At 40.1% G+C, this 23,333-nt stretch overlaps 2 protein-coding genes across 2 annotated transcripts; both read left to right on the top strand.

Moving 5' to 3' along the window:
- The first annotated feature begins 2,170 nt into the window (after positions 1-2,170).
- On the top strand, positions 2,171-3,496 carry LOC103723118 (early nodulin-like protein 2). Its single transcript, XM_008813936.3, has 2 exons — positions 2,171-2,466; positions 2,556-3,496. Exons 1-2 carry the CDS (start codon positions 2,286-2,288, stop codon positions 3,209-3,211), a joined length of 837 nt encoding a protein of 278 aa, XP_008812158.2. The 5' UTR covers positions 2,171-2,285; the 3' UTR covers positions 3,212-3,496.
- Positions 3,497-18,840: 15,344 nt separating this feature from the next.
- LOC103723119 (MADS-box transcription factor 32-like) lies at positions 18,841-20,669 on the top strand. Its single transcript, XM_008813938.2, has 7 exons — positions 18,841-19,200; positions 19,277-19,343; positions 19,441-19,502; positions 19,586-19,727; positions 19,855-19,896; positions 20,276-20,339; positions 20,435-20,669. The coding sequence occupies exons 1-7, from the start codon at positions 19,010-19,012 to the stop codon at positions 20,443-20,445; spliced, it is 579 nt and encodes a 192-aa protein (XP_008812160.2). The 5' UTR covers positions 18,841-19,009; the 3' UTR covers positions 20,446-20,669.
- Positions 20,670-23,333: the final 2,664 nt, after the last annotated feature.

Here is a 23,333-nt window from a genome sequence, read left to right as displayed (position 1 = left end):
GAAGATAAATTCTCATTTATCATTAATAAGTCCTAAGGACTTCGTCATATAAGAGTTCATTTGAAGATGTAAAATAATGAATAATGCCAAATAACACTTTATTTAATTTATCAATTCATTTAAAAAATTTAATCATCAACATGCTAACAATTGACATTTAGGATACAATTTCCAACAATACATATGTATGTATGTATGTATGTACTTACATATATGTACATGTATACATACATACATATACTTATATATATATATATATATATATCGGAGAGAGTGAGGAGGAGAGAGTATTAATTGGAGGTTGAGAGGGTGAGTTAATGTGGGATTGTAAAAAGACATAAAATATCCTTAAAAGTTATGAAAAATAAGGATATTTTTTGTCTATGGTAAAATGGATAGATTGATAATCTACAGAGTAGGTTATATATATATATATATATATATATATATATATATATATATATATATATATATATATATATATATATATATATATATATATAAACCAAATGAAATTTTTTTTATTTTTCTGGAGAGGAAATGGAGGAAGTGAGACACCTCCCCAGCTTTATTCAAATAACGATAAGAATGACGTTGAAGGGGATAAAGAATGGAATCACCTAAAGGAGGATACAACGGTTACTGATGAGGAGCTTTAGGATACAACGGTTATTGATGAGGAGTGTACTTGTATAACGGATAGAAAGCTCGTCATGGTGGCTGTCTGACGCTGATATCATAAGTTTCAAGGTTTGAAATATATCGTGGAGAATAATATTAATTGAATTTTTTTTTAGAAAAAAAATTAGGAGATATTTTAGATAAGCAGGCCATATTTTAACATATGCACAGAGGCATGAGAGAACCTCATCAGTGTAGTAACCCTCATTAGGCTCCTTCCCCACTGGAGAGTATTCGATGCAGATAGAATATTTTTTACTCATATCCTTTTCACCTGTGGCAGAGCCCCACCAGCGTGGCAGCCCTATCTTCGTGTGAGTACGACACACCAGCACCACTTAAGGAATGGCAGACCAAATAGCGACTCCACCGGATAAATCAGGTGGAGGCATCCGATCCCCGCATTTAATCGACGCCCGCGCGTTTCAAATCTCGACCACTCTAGTAGAATCAAAGTTCCGTTTCTACCATACTACCAGCTCGGTGGTGGAAACCATATTTTTGAAACAAACAAAATTGATAAAATCCTATTCATAATTACAGTATAGAACTACTTAACGAGGATGTAAGTCTAAGAGCATTATTAATGGTATATTTCATTTTGATGAACCAAGCCTTGGTTGTGAAGCTGCAGTTTGATTGACCAAAACTCCAAGGAAAAAAGAAATTTATATTGTGCCAAAATTCAAATCCGACTCGAGTGCTTTGGCACCGTTCTCGGATGCCATGCCCTATGATGGGACTTGTCGCTCATCCTCACCCTCTGATCTGACCTCTGATTTTCCCAGTTTCAGGGTACGTCTCAGTCACGGGTTCACACTTCGTACTCCATGTAGCATCTGATCAGTGATGGATTGGATCTGAGACGTCTGATTGCATCGTCCTCTGGACACGTGGGGACGACAAAACCACCAGAAAAGGACGTACTCCGCCTTGCTTGACACGCTCTTCACGACGCCTCCTCACCCTTTTTCCGCGTACACGTAGCCGGCGACGAACTCCAAGCGGGGAAGGAAAGGATTAACACAAATTTTTTTTTGGTAAACAAATTAAACCAACTTTTTAAAACAATAGACCAATATAATTACATTCCTACCAAATTAATTTTTTACATTTAACTCGACATTAAGTCATTCTTATTATCCTGCTTGATAGTTTCCATATTTGTTCCAAAACCAGAACCGTCGGATCATATCAAGAGAGAACGACACGAGAAAACGGCCCCAGCCAGCAGAATTAATTAATACAAAAGAAATGTGGGATACAGTTACCGCTGAAGGATGCGAGATTTCCATTTAAGCGGTGCCCTGAACCAGGGGAGCCGCACCCGGTTACCGTTGGGTCGCCTCGCGATCGCCACGTGGTCTCCGGCAGGACAACGCATGGTTCTGAGAAAAGGACAGCTTTTTGTCTCCGCCTTCAGTTCTCCAGCTCACCGCAATGCAACGGTAACCCCAAACAAGCCCTCTATTTATACGGCGCCTCGGTCCTTGCCCCAGTTTCGTCATCTGTCTTCGGATACCGATAAATTTGCTCTCTTTTTCTCTTCTCTGTTTCTCTCCAGCTCTCAAACGGCCTTCTCTGGTTCCGGAGTGGAGATAGGCATGGAGACTTCGAAGAGCTCGGCTGGTTTTCTTCTTCTTCTCGGGGTGGTGATCGGCTTGGTGTCTTCTTCGGAGGCTTATGTTTTCTATGTTGGTGGGAGAAATGGCTGGGGGTTGAAGCCTACTGAGGACTATGGTAGTTGGGCTGCGAGGAATCGGTTCCAAGTTAATGACACCCTCGGTATCGATCTCTCCATATCTTTCTCTTGTCATCTTTCTATTCTTATCACTGTCTTTTTAGTACTGATAATCTTTGGACTGGTTTGCTAGTGTTTAAGTACGAGAAGGGGAACGACTCTGTTCTGGTGGTGAAGAAGGAGGACTATGATTCATGTAACTTGACCAACCCAATACAGAGACTCGATGACGGCAACTCGGTGTTCAAATTCGATCGATCGGGACCTTTCTACTTCATCAGCGGGACCGGTGACCGGTGCCAGAAGGGGGAGAAGCTGATGGTAGTAGTGCTGGCAGTCAGGAACAAGACGCCAACCCAACCGCCTACCTCGCCGGCGCCGTCTCTGTCTCCATCCCCCACTCCTTCTCCTAAACCCCCGACGTCCTCCCCCGCTCCATCTCCATCAATCCCTGTTCCTTCCCCTTCAACCCAACCGCCTACCTCGCCGGCGCCGTCTCTGCCTCCATCCCCCACTCCTTCGCCAAAACCCCCGACGTCCTCCCCTGCTCCATCTCCATCAATCCCTGTTCCTTCCCCTTCGTCATCGCCTGTTCCATCTCCGTCTTCTTCGACTTCCCCTTCTCCGAGCTCCCCTGGCTCTGGACCAGGGGCAGCACCGCCGCCTCCAGGGGCAACACCGGCGCCTTCTCCCTCGGAAAATAGATCCACCGCCTCCCCCTCCTCTGTTTTGAGTAAGGTTTCATTTGGACTGGCGGCGCTGGTCCTCGGCTGTGCCTTCATCAATTGATTCCGGGTTGATGGATGCTTGTGCTGTTCTTCCTCCGTTGGGTGTTGTGTTGATACTAGAATACATACCTGTGGGTCATCTATTTCTTTGTTTCTCTTCGTCGTCGTCCATGGATGTTTTTATCATTGGTTGTTTCAAAATAAACAGATGGTGGGATCTCAGTGCAAATATGTTGCAAAATAAGCAGATAGGTGCAGATGTTTATAATCATTGTCTAACAATTTATTTTTGTTTTCTTGAGGTATTTCATCATTAATCATATGCCTTTGTTCTTCCTCCCTATTAGTTTTTATGTTCATCTTTTATTTCATATATGTTGTGTGAATCGTTGTGAAGTGGTAATTAATGGAATAAAAAACGTGCCATTTGTCATGGTATGTGATGTTGATGCGTTTGGCTCCGAAGGAAGTTTGCTACTCTAGTGGGAAAGGTGTTGGGTTCTGATTGAACTGACGGTTTCTCCTTGTTCTCAATGGATATTTATTGCATTTGAATTTTTTTAATGGTCTTTTAATGGAAGAAATTAAAACAAACAGGGTTGAAAGTGGATTTATTTTTTATCTGAATTTGTCTCAAAATAAATAGAAATTTGAATATCTAATATCTATATCCTTAAAAAAACAAATCAGTACTCGATTATTTAAAAAAACAAATGATTATAGCTGTTAGGTTGATTTATCATCTATTTGATAATATTTGTAAATTTCTTATTTATCCATATTATTGGTATTAAATTTATAACTCGAATATAAATTTTTGCATCAAATTAATATCAGTATCTATATTTTGTTAAATAACATAAATATAAAATAAATTTTAATCAAACGAAATGATGGACAAATGTTGAATCATTTTGATCCACCTTTTTGAATTTCAGAGTCAACAAAAGAAGAAAATATATGACCCAGTTATTACTTAAGATATATACAAACATATTAGGAATTCCAAGAAATTTTAATCACTTGTTCGTTGTTTAATCCTCATCAGCGGAATGATGGAAGTCTTCCGCGTCCTCGGGCTGCCGTGTGGGACTTGGGAAAAGAGCGTGGTTTGTCCCAGTCCAAATACCCGAGCCAGCTGCCAGGTATTGAGTGGGTCAGTTAGTTTGAGCCGTTGAAACCACGCTTTCCACCCCTGTGTGTGGCCAATATTCTGCCGCCTCGGTTACGAAAGCTGACGGAATAACCTGTACCGATTTTTTTTTTAGTTTTCTTATTAAGCCTGGAGAGTTCCTGCCATGGCTCTAATTTATCAGCAAACAGCACAATTTTTCACTTGCGGCTTCATGAAAGCTTGTCAGAGTATTGTTTTTATTTCTTTTTTGGAGGAAAAAAAAGCTTGTCAAGTAGAAGCGTGGCCCAGCCCAACCGGCCTGTTGGCACTTGGCAGACCTAATTATTGCTTTCGATGAACAAATATAACCCGAAAAAGAAAAAAATAATTTAAAACACAAGACATGATTATCAGATCCATTATGAACATTCTTGATTGATGACATGATAAGCATCCATATGTTTCTTCTTGAATGAATCACATACATTGCACATGTCAAGATTTTAACATTATGTTGTTGGAAATATTACAAAGAAATCAACTTATGATTTAGGTCAGATCAAACACCTGCTAGCTTTAATTTCCATCCCTGATGCCCACCATCTAGTCATCCGCTTGTTTGCCAATATTCCATTGCATCCTTGGTCTAAACATAAAACTGATCATCATTAAGAAGTACTCCATATTTCAGCAGTAACAAAGAATATATATATTTGCCTCGTCGGTATCTAGATCCAAGTAATACGACCAAAGTTGTATATAGGACTTGACCTAATTATACAAGACCTGGAATTTTGAAATCATAACTAACCAACTCAGATCATTGGATGCTCCGAGTATTTCACTCTCAACCGCCTCCAGATGGGTGCACAAACACATTAGGCATGACCTAATGTGTTCCTATATGATTCAAAAATCATCGCATCTAAGACATAATATAGCAGCCCTAGAGTATACGAGATAGAAGTATTCTGCCTGTGAATAAAATTGAAAGCAATCATATTTGGATGGACAGGAACGTCCGTCTCTTCTAGAGGAGGAGGATGCCTGTGAGGACGATTGTGGAGAGAGCTCGTCTACATACTGTAGAGATCACCATGGCTACCACTAAGACTTCATCTGGAATATCTAGGAACATCTGGGACCCCTGCTCCGCTATTGCAGTGTCGAGGTTCATTCTTTTCTCTTGGGTGCCCCCACCTCTCGGCTATCTCAAAGTGAACTTCGATGGTGGTGCGACCTCCGATGGTGCTAGTGGTGGCGTAGGCTTCGCGATCCGGAACCAGAAATCCAGGCTAGTTGCAACAGAAGGACAGCGCATTGATAACATGACCGCCATTAAGGCAAAGCTTCGGGCATCTTGGGAGGGCATTACCTTCGTCAGGTATTTGCTAGGTGCTAGTAGAGTGTGCCTGGAGGAGGACTCTGCCACGGTGATCGGTTTGATACGAGGAGGCGATCGACAGAGGTGTGGGCACCCATTATTGTGGGACATCCACAGACTGGCGAGTGATTTAGACTCCTTTTAAGTTGTCCATATGTTTCGGAAGGTGAACTAGGCCGTTGATAAGTCGTCTCATTTGTTGCTCGACACTTCGAATTGGTTCTATGGACGTGTAATGTAGTGACCTTCCTTAGTTACGCCATTTACTTTTTTTGGACTAAATTGGATGTACTCTAACACGAGCTGTCACTACAAGAAAAGAGAAAAATGCCGACGCTAGGGAGATGCGTCAATAAGTTTGGCTCCCGTGCCAAATTTTGCCGATGCTTCTAATGAGCGTCGGCAATTTGAAAAGAAGGACGATGCTTTTCAAAAGACGACGCTTAAAAGCGTCGTCGTAGGCCTCAAACTAAGATGACGCTGGAAAGCGTGGGGAGTGGACCTAAGACGACGCTTATAAGCGTTGGAAAGGATCAATACCTAAGACGACGCTTATAAGCGTTGTCGAAGGCGAAAACCCCCTACAAACTCAATGCCCGACCCCGAGCCCTAATTCTGCCCTAGTTTTTCCTCCTCTCCAACGCCGTTGAGCCCTCATTCTGCCTTCATCTTCCTCCCCTCCGGCACGGACCGTCCGACCCCAACATCCTCTCCTCCTCCATCATCTCCGGCGCCGACCAACCGATCCCAACCCCCTCCGCCCAAGGAATTTTTCTCCTCCTCTCCCTTCTTCTCGCTTGTTCTCCTTCTTCTCCTCCTTCGACTGAGCTACCCAAGGTTTTTTTGGGTCTGGACTGAGCTGTAGGACCAGTACATCCTCCACACCGCGGAAGCCCAGAACATCTCCCTCCCCTTTGCTTGCCGCCATGGTACAAACTCCTTCCACTCCACTCCCAACAAATAGCATCTTTGCTTTCTATGCCTCATTTTGTTTATATGGTTATACTTGTTCTAGCGTGCATAGAATCCATGATTTAATAAGATATGGTGCTTTCTTATGCTTCATATTCCTGCTTGGATGTGTAATTTACCCTGAATTGCTAATTCTGATGCAATCAGTGATGCAATGGTCACCATGAACCAATATTCAACACAATTGCTAATTTACCCTGAATTGCTAATTGCTAATTGCGATGCAATCAGAACATAGTGATCCGGCCCGTTTACCCCCCTCCAATGCTGCCTTTCTTAATTTCCTTCCAGGCTCGAACAAAATATCCTAGAAGTCTCGGAAGTTCTTACCCCAAATGCAAGAGAACCAAGCAAGGGTTTTTTCTTCTTCACGATTGAGGCCATGATTTCAACTAATAATTTTGTTTCTAGTTGATACCATTGTAAACTACTACCCTCTTGTGCTCTTGTTGTGTTTGTCCAGAAATAAGAGAATTTCTTGCCTTTTTCCTTCCTTTGATGTGTTCAAGTTTTCAAATTACACCAATCAATAGCCCTCCATACTCGGAATCCTACAGTTTGGTAGTAATATTTTTTTTAAAACATTTATTTATGTTTAATTTTAGGAATTGAAAGGGGAGATGATGGAAGGGATTCAACTGGGGCTTAGGAATCATGGAGCTGCACAAGAGATAATGATCATGTTTCCATGGGGCCGCGTTCTTTGGTCCTTCAAATGGATTGTTTAATGGAGTAAAATCCATGTTCTTTAGGTGGAACATCAAGTTTGAGTAGGTTTTCTGAGTGTCCTCCTTGTAGCCTTGGTTAATAAGGAGGGGTGCTTTTGAGGTCCTTTGTGATACTTCTTTAGCCATATATGGATCTCTGGATCAGTCGCTGTCCCCATATCATTCTTAGTAGAGCAGAAGTATTCATCTTATGCATTAAATTTGGTAAGTCTTAGAATAACTTTAATTTGCTACAACTCATGCTTTCTTATTGAGTAATTCAGTAAATTGGCAACCACATTGCTTATGCTCTATGCTGCTTGGTGAAAATATGTTTGTTGGTTTTGTTGCTTGTAACGCAAGGCTGTTTTCATTTATGCTGAATGAGTACGCATGTCCACTAGCTAAAGGATTATTTTTCTTTACCATTGGATCAACAATTATCTCATTGGATATATACATTCATTGAAAAGAAAGAAGTCAAACCCTAGTTCATAATTACAATTATCAATGAAGACTGAATTAAGAACCATCAGATATTGATTCTTTTTTGTACATACCAGGTAACAACATGCCCCGAGGGAAACGATTTAGAGATGTGGAGTTCCAGCATTCTCAAGTGGGATTTCCTTCTGATCAATTCCTACAGTCCCAACAGCCTTGTGAGCAGCAGCAGCAGCATGAGTCTCAATCTCAGCGTGAGCCTCCTGCTGATTATCCGAGGGAGGATGTTGTTATGGATGACCTCCAGATCTAGGGTAATTCGATTTATAGTTCATAATTTAAGTTTATATTTGTCTTCAATTTTTTAATGCATATTTTTTTAAAATTTTAATAGATGGACAAGGGACGGTAAGGACAAGACGGGGATCCACTCAAGCAAAGGATGTGTGGCAGCTTTGTGAGGGTGACAAGATCATCATCCGATGCAACGAATTGGGGCAGCTCATTAAGAAAGCTGGAGGTCTTTTATCAAGTTTCTTAGGATCGGTTACATACAAGGGTTAGCTATGTCCGCTTAACTATACGAAGTGAAATAAAATGCTTTCTTTATATAAGGTTGAGCTTCTTAGACTTATACAGGTTTTGAATTAAATTTGTTCTTTTTAATTTGATACCTCCTATATGTTAATTTGCTTACTACCATTATATTGTGTACTTTTATTTTGGCAGATATATTCTAATATTGGTAGAGCTGCACGAGCATCTCAAGCAGTTCCTTACACTTCAGGCTCGAAGAATTATGCGAGACGTAGAGATGAATTCGTAAGTTTTTTTGAAACTATTTGAAACTTTACTAACATATAGCACGTATCATGATATATAGTTTGCCAATATACTCTTCGTGTGTGTAGGTAGAAGAGCATGGGAGGGAGCCTGGTGAGGTAGAGTTTTATAGAATGACTCACACCCACCGAGATGACAGCTTTGTCCGGAAGGAGTCGAGATATATAGTTGCATGTATTTATTTTTGATTTGTTTAAAAAAAATTATTAGTTTTAACTTTTTCTAAATATTAATGTGACTGTTTTTTTGAGAGAGATATAAGACAGGGCTACATCTCTTATTTCAGAGCATGCTAGGGAGTCGTCATCATTCGGTGCGGCCAGTCGCATCGAAGCTCAAGACTTTGCCGAATTGATGGGCCAAAGCGTTATGGTCGAGTGAGGGGTTATGGCGTTGGAGTTATCCCCACTCAGTTGTCTGCAATAAGTCGATATACTCAAAATGCCAAATAAGATAGTAGCATTGGAGAGGTTTGTACTCTGAAGATAGAGATAGCACGGATAAAACAGACATACGAGACACAGATAGAGGAGATGAGGTAGAGTCATCGGACCGATATTGCGGAGTTGAAGCAGATCTATGACTTAAAGATACAATTTTTGCAGGATCAGCTTGACAATATTTTATCTTTTTTGCAGAGATTTGCCCCTCTGATAAATAACTAAATCTATTTGAATATTTTACGTAATTATAATGTATTTTTTGTACGAGCGTGATGACTTTCGTATTCTTATTTTCTAAAGTATCTTTTTTTTTTCTTGTAGGTTGTTGATACTTTATCTACTCGTAGAGATGATGATGCCGTTGACCCTTGATACATCGTAGATTGTTTATTTAGGAATTTGATATATATGTTTTAAATATTTTTGAAGTACAATCTAATCAAATATGATAATATAAATTTTTTTAATGAAAAGTTTTTGTTTGTGATGTGACTTTTGTTATCTATGTAATTTAAGTTGTGTATTTGTTGTGTTGGAAAGTAATGTATACAAGTTTAAAAATTACTTTTATATTTTTTTAAAAAAAAAATACTATTACCGACGCTTTTAAGCGTGGGAAATAACCAAACCGGCACGGCCGGCCTTTGCCGACGCGTTAAAGCGTTGGTAAGTCGTTAAAGGCCCCTAGCTTGAGCCGACACGACTAATAAGCGTCGGCAGAGCCCAAAGCAAGCCGACCCAAGGAAGCGTCGGCCTATACTTTCCGACGCTTTTAAGCATCAGTAAACGGCGAACAATGCGACGCTCAAAAGCGTCGGCATAGGTTCAGGCAATGCCGATGCTTTCAGATAGCGTCAGAAAGAAAATCTCCCACCCGCACCTGCCCTACGCTTGCACGCCGCTTTTAGAAGAGTCGGCACAAAAAATAAGGACTCTAAAAAGCGCTGAAAAATATTATTTCTTTTATAGTGTGCATGAGCTGACGTTTCCGTTGTATCAAAAAAAAAAAAAAAAAACAATCACAAGCTTTATCCTGGAGTATTTACCGAGACCTTTATTTAGGAATAATTTAATCCGTGAAGGCTGGCACAAGCAGTCATCATGTTGAACACAAGCGAAGCAAGTTTGTGCAAACTTCGTCTGGACTTTGTGCCTGCCTTAAAGCTTCTCCCATGACGCCACAACGTCGTTAATGTCAACTTCTAAGGACCTGTTGAAAGCTCCAAGCAACCCTCCACAGAGAGGACCGTATTTAACATAATGCTAACTACTTCAATTCAATGGCATGCTCGAAAAATCAATTTTTTTTTTCTTTTATGGCTACACCAACAAAACCAAGTATTTGATATTGCTGCGAGGGTTATAAAACCAATCATTAGATGAGCGATCCATAGTGGGCCTTCAAACTTCCCATGTTTTATGCCTTGAATACTCAAAGTTTGTGGCACACGAATTGACTATTAATCATTTTTTGAAAAAAAAAAAAACTCTAGGTTGTGCGGGGAGCCATGCATCCATATATTTAGTCTATGTATTAAATAAATTTTAGATATTTAAAAAATTAAAAAATCTAATAATACCTTCTGACTAGGTTTTGTTTTTTTTAATGAGAATCTAAATTGTTGCAAATAGCATAAAGTAGATCCAACTCATAAGCTTATATGTGTTACTATAATAAAATATAAAACATATAAATAAATCTACCTCATCCTATTAGCTTAAGTTTTTGGGACAAGTGATGATTTCAATATGGTATTAGAGCAGAGGTCCTGAGTTGGAATCCTGTCTCCGCATTCTTTAACCCCATTATTAAAAAATTTTATACGTTGGGCTCACCTATTAAAGAAAAATCCGGCCCACATGTGAGGGGGAGTATAAGAAAATATTAAATATATAAATAAATATACCTCATTCTATTAGCTTAAGCTTTTAGAACAAGTTGTGATTTCAATATTATCCATTGATTGATTGATTATGCCAAACTTAGTCGGTCTTACTAAACTTCACATTGATTGATTGTATCAAACTTAGTCCGCCTTACTAAACTTCATCAGCCTCTTAATATATGCTTGGCAGGTGCGGTCTCACTCTAAACCTCAGCAGCTCCTCTTACTTTTCATCTAGTACGTTAGTTTTTCGGTACATTCGTAATCCGGTTTCCACGGCTGATCAGCTTGCAGACGTCTTCACCAAAGCTCATCCTCCTGGCATCTTTCGATCTCTTGTTTCCAAATTCAAGTTGGTGTCCACTTTACTACCTTGAATTTGAGGGGGGATGTTAGAATCCATTGATTGATTGATTGTGCGAAACTTAGTTGGCCTTACCAAACTTTATTTTGATTGATTTGTGATTGATTGTGCCAAACTTAGTCGGCCTTACCAAACTTCGTCAGCCTTCTAGTTCTATATAAAAGATGCTCCTGTACATTGTAATAGACGGACAGAAATACAATTTTCTTCTCTTATTCTTCTTTTTCAACAATATGAATTAGAAACATTGCAGTATAGATCCATTTGAACTAATCATAAGTTGATTGTGATATTTATGATTGGATTGAAAATAAATTTAGATCCAGCAATTAAGATGCAACTAGTAATGATTTCAAAATTAGCTGGCTGATTCTAGAAGAATGAGGGGCAAAGAGATTGATCGAGAAGATCTATATCTTTCGAGATCCACCGACGAGAGAGAGAGAGAGAGAGAGAGAGAGAGAGGGTTGTTTCCGACTGTGCGGAAGACGCCGGAATATGCATAGGTCTTGCGGCCAAAAATGTGTTTTTGGCTTGCGAGGTCTTGATTGCATGCGTCCCTCTCTTATTTGTCTGTGCGTATTAATGGTCCTTTCACACGGCAGTCTAGGTATTTTACCAGCCAACATAAGTTCTGATTTCTATCTCGTAAATTTTACCGAGCTTATAGAAAAAATTATTTGAAAAAATGATGGAAAAAATGCATCACAAGTTCAAACTTTAGATTACTCTTACAGTTAAGATTACTCACTTCGCCACCATGGCAATCTCCATAACAAATCTCAACAACCTTTGGCCTTCCCTATCTTATCTCTCTCCAATCTCCAAACCAAAGCCAGCAAAAAAGATCCTCCCCAGCATGGTAGAGCCGGAGAAAGAACCGGGCGCTCATTTTTCATCCTTCCACGTCCAAAACGCCTCCAAAACGATAAGACAATCCTTAACTCCATCCTCCTCCACTCTTTCTCCTCCCAAAGGCCAGCACCACGCACCACCCCTTATCCCCTTCTTTCTCTTCTGCTTCTGAACCAAAGGAAGCCATCCAATCCATAACACAACCGTCAACAAAACACAACAAAGGAGTATCTAGGCTTATGACAGTGCACCCGATCAAAATGTCTCTTCGCCTTGTCTTCCTCCTCTTCATTCTGGCCAACGTCGACTCATCGTCGCTCGGAGACGAGGTCTCAACCGGGGAGTTGGCTTTGGCCAAATTCTCCCGCAGGGACGCTGAGCATGGGAGCTCGCAGACGTGCAATGGGTTCGGCGGCGAGTGCGTGGAGGAGGAGGAGGAGAAGATGGGGTCAATGGAGCAGGAGGTGAACCGGCGATTCCTTGCTGCGTACCGAGGGAAGTTCATAAGCTACGGCGCGTTATCCAGGAACCGCGTGCCATGCAGCCGGCGAGGCAACTCGTACTACAACTGCCAGCATCACCAGCGAGCCAACCCCTACAGGCGTGGCTGCAGCATCATTACCCAGTGTGCCAGGATTTTCCATTAATTAGGATCCATTTCTTCCTCTCTAAGTTAATTAGGATCCAGTTTTCAGTGGAAGGGGAGATTTGAAATGGAGATTAAAAAAAAAAAAAAAAGTGAAAAGAGTTAGAGAGAGAGAGAGATTATGCACATTTACTGGGTTAGATTTTTGTCTTTCGGTTCATTTTATCGATTCTTTGTAATTGGTATAGTCTTCTTCTGAAGTTTCATTTTCTCTCTTGTTTGTAATTGGTAGTCTTTTTCTGAAGTTTCATTTTCTCTCTTGTTTGTAATTGGCAGTCTTTTTCTGAAGTTTCATTGTATATGCAGTGGTGTTCTTTTCCTAACATGTCGTATTATCTCTTCTTGTTGGGGCTTGGATTACTTAATTCTTACGCATTCTTTTCCTCACATTGTTTCTGAATGCCATTTTTACAGCTATTTCACATTTTCCCGAGCGACGAATAAAAGGTAGATCAGATAGGTGTCTTGAGATGGTCATCAAAACCATCTAGGTGCTTGAGATGGTTTTTTGATACTTACAGAACTAGATCAGATAAACAAGTGGGTGGTCGAGATTTATTAGTACGAGAGATATATACTGTGTACACTGTTGCAGTGTAAGATACACCGTCGGGATTCAAGTTTCTTTGAACCTCCAATGGAGATCCAATTGGAGTCTGGTTATAATTTAGTAAGAGATACTGTTTTTGGCCCAAGCAAATAGTGCATTTCAGGACACCATACTTGTGAAAAATTGCTGGTCAAACTTATTTAGCAAAGTAAATATACCTGCTTCACATACAGTCCTAAGGTTATTACAATGGGATTATAGTAGACGGGAAAGGAATTGCGAAATATATTAGCTTGATACATTTGTCGAGTTCTGCTCAAGGTTTAAACGTAATGGCCATTGTGAAATTATGTTAATGGTTATAAAGGCCTCCAAGTAGGTTAATATCTTTCAGCAATATGAAATAAATACCAACCGTATTTTTGGAATTTTTAGCATTCCTTGAAAAGAGATTTCTTGGAATTACTTGGGAGTTCTTCTATCGGGATATAGATTTGAAGCGTCAAGACTTTACTTTAATCCCTTGTCTGATCGAAATTACAAGAGAGTATATGCCTGGAAGTGGAAGCACTTGTCACCGGCTGGTCGTATCACTTTGCTTCAAGCTATTCTGAATTCAAGTTATATCTACCTTATGACAAATGTGCCTGTCCCTCTGGCTGTTCTTAATGAACTGGAGAAAATCTTCTAAGTCCTTTCTATGGGGACATGACTCAGGAAATAGAAAGTTGCATTTACTCTCTTGGGCATTGTTTGTATCGATAAGCATGGAGGTGGGCTTGGCTTACAGTCTATCAAGATACCTAGAGAGGCATGCATGGGAAAAACTGCAGAAGGGGATACTTACCAATGGAGAAGGGGAACATCACAGTTATAGCAATCCATTTGTTCTGCTGCATTCCTTTAAGTGGCAGATTTGGAATGGTAGAAGCATTTGCATATCAACGGATCCTTGGGTGACTATTGTGCCATTATATCATAGTAGAGCTAATCATGGGCCAGGCCTCGGGCATAAGCTCAGCTTCCGGCCGGGCCTACGTAAAATTTGATATTTTTTGTGTTCAAGGTTGGCTCATGATCAGCTTTACATCAGAGGGAGGTGCCGATCAACATTAATTTTTGTCACGAAGACTGGAAGGTATTCCAGTTGATCCATTATAATGGTAGTTGGAACCTAAACTTGGTGAATCAGGTGTTCTCAGGGGATTATGCTGCTCGAATTATGGCCAATCCCATATAAAATTGGAAGCTATCAACTAAAGAAAGAAGATATGGATTCCGAAATTACGAACAATCATCTTGACCATCATCTGGCCATTCATCAAGTATTGGATAAGAATAACATATCATATTGGATAAGGACAACATATCCTTTAGTTATAACCACTGGAAATACCTATCGTTTAGTTATAACTAATATGATCATAACCCTTTTATATCTTAGAAACAAAATGATTCTATGGGTGTAACTATCAAACGGAAGGATTCTATCTAAATAGTCGAATAATTTATCCCATTTCTTTACAAATCAGATTTCTCATTCAAATCAGAATTTTCGTTGGATTTGGCGGCTTAAAAAAATTTTGGGTGGAAGGTGTGCTGGGGTCGATTACCATGTAAAGCTACCCTTCCTTCAAGAAGTTTGATTCCGCAGCAGGCAACCATTTGTGAACTGTGGCAGGTGAACACCGAAGATATGGAGCACTGCCTTTTTGCTTGTCCTCAAGTTTAGAAGTCTGGAATGCGGTGAAAAAAAAGGGAGAACTCTAGTGCTCGGAGCCTTCTTCCCCACTGTTAGTGCTTTGGCCGGTACCCCGACCCTGCAACATGGTCAAAATTAACTATGATGCTTCTTGGTCTGCCAAAATGCATGCGGTTGGCCTGGGTTAATATCTCACAAGAGATCATCATGGGATTATTCTATATGCAAGATCGTCGAAGTCCTACTGTCCTATGCAGCATAAGTGCCAGAAGCATAACTCTAGGCAGCCTGGAAGAGTGTAACTGTTGTCATTCATCAACCTGGGTATAAGCGGATCTGCCTTGAAGGGTATTCATTAATGGTGATTAACTGGATAGCCAAGCACACTTAAAACAAACTGTATCTTAACGACAATGCAGCCAATGCACCCACTTCTTGCAGATACTGTCCATTGTAATTGCTCTATCATCTCCCATGCTTTCAGAGAGGCTAAGCAGTTAGCTCGTCTTGTGGAAAACTCTAGTGTTTCTCTCTGTTTCTTCTCTTCCTGATCATGTTCGAGCTCTTTTCATGGCTGACATGGTTGGAGCCGGCTTCATCGCTTGTGAAGTTGGCGCTTTCTCTTTCCTTTTTTTTGGGCCTTGCCCCCCCCCCCAAAAAAAAAAAAAAAAAAACGCGTCGCCTCGTTCCGTCTGGATCGCGGGGTTCGAGCCTCTCACTCTGCCCCCTCCGCGAATCTCATGAATCGTACGGTCTGGATACTTGGTTTTTGGATAGCCGATAGCCTTCCAAAGATGGCAATGCTTCAAAAGCTCGCCAACCCCGGTTCCGTCCCGCACGGAAAAGCCCGGAGCAAACAACTGGAGGCGAGAAAGCTTTTCAAAACATAGTATAATGTTTTCTTGTTAAGTTCTTAAAATATAATGGATGGCTTGTGATATATCCGTATAATAGAAAATCAGAAGCAAAATAATGTAAGACCATGTCATCAGTTTTCGAGGGGAAAAAAATGTCAGTAGATTTCTATCTCGGATTGCAGAAGACATTAAATGGCGTCTTAAGTGTCCGCCTCTTTTTTTTTCTCATTAATCTATCAGCATTCAAAAACTTGAGAACGAATCATCATTGCAACTTTATTGATTATTAATTTTCTCTTTGTTATTGTTGTTGCAGTCTTTTTCTGCTAATAAACGGAGACTTTTAAGGGTGCGTCGGATTGTGGTTCTCTGTGTTAGTCTGAATTTTTTTTGCTAAATAGCATGGTACAATTGATTGAGTGAAAATTGCTTGAAGGTTACTGCCTAATTGAGCTCTCATCAATGATGTGTGAATTGCTCCACCAATTTGCCTCATACTTGTTTCATAATATTACTCTATAAATAAAGCTAAATAATCGATACCAAACATTGATAAATATATTATTCTATAATTTATTTAGACTTATAATATGTTTAGCTCCATTGTTGCAGTCTCTAGATGCCATGGTGACAAAGTAAAAATCAACCGGTCATTAAAAGCTCGGGACATGAATATATCTTTGTTGCAATTTTTGTTTTCAAAAATATTGAAGATTTGGAACATTTATGCGACAGCATCCAATTGTGGAGAGCTCTGATTTTTGATAAATTTTTGATAAATTGTGGGAGCCGGTAAGTTTTGATGCAGTGTGGGATTGGAATGCTAGCTGTTGGTAAAAATAATAGAAAATCTTTTAAAGAAAAAGCATCACATCAGCGTGTCGAGGAACGCCAAGAACTTTTTCAGGCGAGGGCTCCTGTAGACTGTCGGCTGATGCAGCGTCTCGTGTAGTCGCACTGCAACACCAATGTGACGCGCACTCGCAGGGGCGGTTCTTGCGGTCATGATCATGAGACCGCTTGCTTTTCTTTCGCTAAGGAACTCTCAAATCCGATATTACATGGCCGTACTCCATGTACCTAGAAATCTGTGGAGACTGGAGAGAAGGGTCTGCATTATACCCGGCTTGTAATAACAATATTCCAATAAAGAAGATATTCTCAAATAAAGGACAACCTTCAAACCGTTTTGTAACACAACACACAAACACACACAAAGAAGGTGCAACCATGAACCAATTCATTTCAGAAAACCAACATGATCGCTTCAGATAACTATTACATCAAAAAAAAAAAAATAGAAAAAAAAGCTCGAGTCACTGATTCAAAATATTATTTTTTAGTTAGCAATGACATTTGTAATTTAGAATCTTTTCTATTTAAAATATTGTTTCGATTATATAAAGATTCGATTTTTTATTTAGCGTATAGAATGGAAAAGCGATAGAACAGTCTCGTATGGATAGTTTCCAAATTCTAAAATCTCTCTCCAAAAAAAAATGCTATACAAATACTACTACATAGTGGATCTCAACATGTAGTGACAACCAACTACATAGAAATAGAAAATTTTGAAAGCAGAGAATTCTGAGATCCAGATCTAAAGTCTCAAATCACTCCTCGTAGTTGTCTTAAGGGATCATAATAACCATTGTTTTTTTTGGTACAACGGCTGCTCACCCTATTTTGGTGTAGGTGCAGTCGACCCCCTAGTGCATCAGAGGACCTCTCTAGAGTGATGTATAGCATAAAAAGCAACCCAGTCTACAGCCTTGTTCGCATTCCGATACACATGCACTGCCTGAAAGGTGTAGTCTCTCATTATCCGACGAATGTCGTAGAGTAAAGGACTCCTATCCCCCCTCTGCTCCTCCTCTCGTATCCAGTCGATCACCATGGCAGAGTCCCCCTCGAGGATAATGCACTCTGCCCTCAACCTCTATCTCGCGTAGGAGATGCATTCCCATGCTGCCCTGAGATCCGCCCCTATAGCTGTCAGCCTATCGGTGCTTCGCGCACTTGTAGCAATCATCTGTGAGTCATGACTTCCGATCACAAAATCCACACCTACTCTGTCTCTATCACCGAAAGTACTACCACTGAAGTTCATCTTAAGATGGTCAAGGGGTGAGGGCTCCCAAGAAACAAGAAAGATCCTGGGTGCTGTATCAACAGAGCGGGGGTTCCAGATGATATCGCGATAGAGGCCCTAGTAATCTCAGCAGCCTGAAGAAAGTTCATCCTATAACCATTTTCAATCTTATGTACAATATGATGTCATTATCTAGTATCATATCTAACTACAAAGAGTAGTTTGAGTATGGTTATACTCACACTAATATTTAAAGTTCATCCTATTCCACGGACTATGTTCTTTTTTGATAAATCCCCTGACGGTTTAACATTTTTCCTTATATTTTTCCTTATGTAAATATTGTGAGCCAATTACACATTTATCTACTAATAAACAACCAAGAAAATGGATAACTAAAAATTCAAAATAGATAGCATATTTATCAAATTTTATCAGTCAGCCAAGATAATTGAATCCCTGGAATAGCCAAGTAACTGCATCCTTCCACTATTTGGAGGAGATTCCATGTCCGTATTCTAGTAGATGCATTTCAAGTATTTGAATTGGGTTATTCGTAATGCAAAATCTATGTTTGTGAAAATTGAAGAAGAGATGATTTTGTATAACATTATAACAAGCTAATATCAGGGTAGATAATGTTATAATGATTAAGGATCGTTACTATTAAGACTAGAAATAACAATTGCAATATTTTATTACCTCGTGCTTTCTTACGAAGTGGGAAAGAGACACTTGCGTGTGAAACTTACAATCCCACTCAATTCCAAAGCACCAACACCACCGCACGAGTTGGAGAGAGAGAGAGAGGAAGGGAGGAAGAGTAGCATTTACTGCTAAGCATTTTGCTGTATTTCCTTTTTCATGTCTCCATTTCCATATTTATGCAAGTTTCTTCAAGTGACCAGAGCTCTTTATACAAGCCCAGCGGTGGCAAGCCTTGTTTTGGAGAGGGGGCGCCGGTGCATGCATTTGTTTCTGGTCTTGTGAGAAGAGAACGATGGGGAGAGGAAGAAGGGAGATAAAAAGGATTGAGAACCCCAGCCAGAGGCAGTCCACTTTCTATAAAAGAAGGGATGGCTTGTTTAAGAAAGCCAGGGAACTCTCCATTCTCTGCGACGCCGATCTCCTCCTCCTCCTCTTTTCCTCTTCCGGAAAGCTCTACGAGTATCACACCCCTTCCGTGCCCAGGTTATATAATGGCCAGCTTAAGCTTATTATGCTTCAATAATGCCTTCGTTTCTTACCTTATCTGTTGTTGATCCAGTGCCAAGGAGCTCATAAAGAGGTACGAGGTTGCCACCCAAAATAAGATTTTGAGAGACTGCTGCTTGGTACATGCACTCTCTCTCCCACACACTCTTGTTCTCTATTTGCACAAGTAATGTCATCCTAGTTTTCATGTACATGCATAACCTTTTCTTCATGCAGGAGCGAAATGCTGAGATGGAGGAGGGGCGGAAGTTGTGTGACCTCTTAGAAAGTGAACTAAGGTAGCCACCATCCACCAACTTGCGTGTTTATTTAGCGTTCCTGAGTTCAGCTAATTAATGTACGTAGTTGTTGTCGTCTATAGATTCATGAAGGTTGACGCAAACCAACACTACTCGCTGCCAGTTCTCGACATTCTAGAGGGCAATCTGGAGGCAGCCATCAGCAAGGTCCGGTCGGAGAAGGATCGGAAGATAGCAGGAGAGATCGACCACTTGGAAAACATGGTTTGCTATCAGATCAAAAATAAAGAAAAGTTCTCGTCATTTCTTTGACTAATTTGTCAAACTCATGGATTTCTAATTTTCTATACATTGGGCGATGTGTGCTTGCTCTTTGTTTGTGTCGTTCAAGGTACGGGATCGCCAGCAAGAGGGGTACAATTTGTGCGACAAGGTAAGATTTCGTATCCAAAGATCAAATGATGGCTCAAACGCTTGCCCTTGAACTCCGAGTTAAGTTGCACTACTTTCTGCCTCCAAATGAGTGATCTCTCTGAGAAGAGTGACACACAGCAGTCATGTGTTGTGGATTTTAGTGTTGGAAACAGCACAGACCTCTGTGCCGAGTTGGCTGTGCTCGGTCCGACAGAGATATAGATGGATCTCAAGTCATTTTTGGTATGACGGACCCTGACATTAGGACCCTAGAAGCTGAGCCACAAAGACCACTCATGGCCCAGCGGATCCTTAGCTATACTTATGCTTTATGGTGCAGGGGGGGAACAGTTAACAGCTACAGATTCACCAGACTTTGTTGATTTCATTGTGTGCAGGTTGCCCGTGCACAGGGTCTGAATGACACGGCAGTACCACTCAAGCAATTGGATCTGAAATTGGGTACTTGCATCTCTTAACTTAAGCGTAGCATCTCGTCAGGCTTTTGGTTGACAGAGGTTGCTTACTGTTTCACCCTCTGCTCACTCTCAATGCAGGGTTCAGTTGATCATGGACGCCACCGCTAGCATCTAGATGCTGAAATAGTGGGGGAGAAAGCAATGGGGATTGTGCGCTCTGAATGATGGTGCTCATGTTTTCTGACTCGCTTGTGGTTACCAGAGTTCTATGGTGATTCGTGTGCTTCTTTATGCTTTAAGAGCAGAATGTAATGCCTACCAGTATAATCAATGTACCCGAACGAAATCTTTTCTAACATTTGAAACCTCTGTGCTCAATGTTATAGTTATGTGGCTCTAATCCTAAAGCATCACCATACTTGGATCCCCATTTCAATATGAACTCAGTTTGCAATGTTCCTGCATAAATTTCAATTAATTAGCAAGAAAAGGAGATCACAATTTGAAGTTAGGTACAATTTGAAGCTATTTATTGATGTCTACTTAAGCTGTGGTCTCAATCCAGTTCCACCTTGAAGTAGAACTCCCAAGTCCAAACTCATCCCTGCCTTTCTTTTTTTTGGTTGAGATAGGTGTTTCACACTGCTCTGTGAATACATCCAAAAAATCCTAAAACAACGTATCCCTAAAGGCCATTGGCATGTGTGCCTCAGTGCTTCAAAGTACTCCGTCAGAGTAATCAGTGACAAAGAAAGCCACAAAGAAGACCATGACTACTTACATTGTAGCATGATATAACTTTGAAGTTTTTCACTGTAGTTAAACAATACGGCTAATGCCAAATATTTCCACTATATTCATTCTTTATTTGCTGAATATATATTTTATTGGATCATTTTGTATCCCATATTTATACGTTCACATATAACACCAAGTGGGTATGGAACACCACCCTGCTCTTTATCAATCTAAAACCTTAGATCCCTCCATTTGATTTATTCAAACCTCTATTTGATTTAATTAAACTGTTTCCGAGACACTAGCTTCTTTATAAATCCCTTCTAGTTAAGTCCTTTCATGTTCCTTCCGAGCTCACCAAGGATCGTTCTACCATGACCAAAGTTGGATTTGTTTTCAAAAAAAATTCCAACCATTTTTTTTAGGTAACTTTCCAACCACATTTTGGTTCATAATATTTTAACAAGTAATCCCATACGGCCGAAAACAAATCTTTCTCATTTATTTGCACAATAAACATTATTGGCCAGCTAATTAAAATCCAAAATCAAATTTAAGAAACCTATCCAATTTATGGACATTTTAATATCAATTTTTTCCGAAACAGCTTTTGAAACTTATCTAACAACTTATTATTAGGTTTGTATCAGTGACCCCAACACTGTCAAAAAGAATACGGGCTAAACGGCCTCCTATTTCCTCAATTTTTTTTTTAAAGTAGGTTTATAAGCACTGCCCAATCTTCAAACAAATCAGGGCCCAAATCGGGACTAATGGGATAAAGAAAAGATAAATAAAAAGTGGGGTGGTCAAACACATAGAAGCCCAAAGAGAAACCAAAATCTATGGATACTTGCGCAACGAATCCACTGATAAATCTGCAACATAAAAAAAAAAACAACGGTTTACATAGATGCAAACATGATAGCAGAAAAAGTGGGAAAGGAAATTTTTAAACCAATAAGAGATGAGAGGGGACTCAGAAAGAACGTAGCGATGATTTCTTAGAGATTAATCATAAGATAAACCACATCATTTCAACTAATATCACTTCATCATCGCCCCCAACTCTCCCTATGATCAGAGAATAGTTTATTAACCGGAGAACTGAAAAACAAAAAAAAAAAAACCAGTTTTTGAGGAGGTTGGAAGGTAGAGAAAAATAGGTAGCAAAAAGAAATCCATCGACGCCGCACAAGATTGGGAAAGCCGACTCCCAAGAGCGAAGCGTGTGAATTTATAAAGAGTCAAAAGAGGATAGGAAACCCTAGAATTCAGATGAAACCTAAACCGTCCGATCAAAGATGCCGCGGTTCGAGCGGACCCAAGCCTAATCGGTTTGGTGGTGGCTATTGGTCTTTCTCATGGCGGGTCTATTTGTTCAGTTCCAATCTGATCAAGGACTTGGTGAATTGGGTCTGAATCTAAACCAATTACTTGTCTATGAGTCGGGCCATGAGACTCGGGTTAGAGCTCCTTAATCAGGTTTGTCTCTTTTTCTTGCCCACATTTTGTGTCGACTAGGAGAAAATAATCTAAGCTCGACTTCGAAAACACATGCATTTCTACTACTTGCGAATCCGAGTAGTTTCTAATACGGAGCAAGGACAACTCTCTCTCTCTTTCGTCTATTGTGTTTTCAGTTGGATTCTAGTAAATCCATGGCATAAAACTTAGGAGGTTGTCCCATGATAAATGATCCACCATAAAATAGTTGCTTCATAATTACATAGGTACTAAAAACTTTATATCCTCTACACTCCTTTTATCTATTCAATCGGTTTGTGGTAATCACTGATAGCAATCTAGCAAAAAATATTGCATGTCATCAATAAAAGCAAAAAGAATGGAAAGTTCACATAATGAAGGAGGTTCAAGTTCAAACGTTTGTGGTGTGTTATCATCATATTATTAAAAAGGAAGAAGAGTTCATTGGCCTCAGACAGCCAGAGATGTCTTCCTTTAAAAGAAAATATAGAAGAGGGTTAGGAAGAGACTCTGGGTTACAAATATACCTTCTGGTGCAAGTACTAGAGATGTCAAAATCCAACAGTTGCCCAAGCTGTGCAAGAAAAACCCCGTTCCATTCTTCCCCTTAATAATGGCACAATCAGCAACTCTGTTGGCCTCTCAACGTACATGAGATAAAAAAATAATTTTTTAGAACTCTACGATCTGTAAGAATAGCATTTGGAGCAGTTGGGAGGGTTTGCGAGAGCACACAATATTTGGATTCAATAATGATTCTGTCAAAACTCTTCTGCTTGGCAACGTTTAAGGCCATGGCTCATGCTTTAGT

Source organism: Phoenix dactylifera, chromosome 4 (assembly GCF_009389715.1).
Source record: "Phoenix dactylifera cultivar Barhee BC4 chromosome 4, palm_55x_up_171113_PBpolish2nd_filt_p, whole genome shotgun sequence".
In the NCBI taxonomy this organism is placed as follows: domain Eukaryota; kingdom Viridiplantae; phylum Streptophyta; class Magnoliopsida; order Arecales; family Arecaceae; genus Phoenix; species Phoenix dactylifera.
Note: the sequence above shows the minus strand (reverse complement) of the source record. Positions and strands in the feature narration are given on the sequence as shown.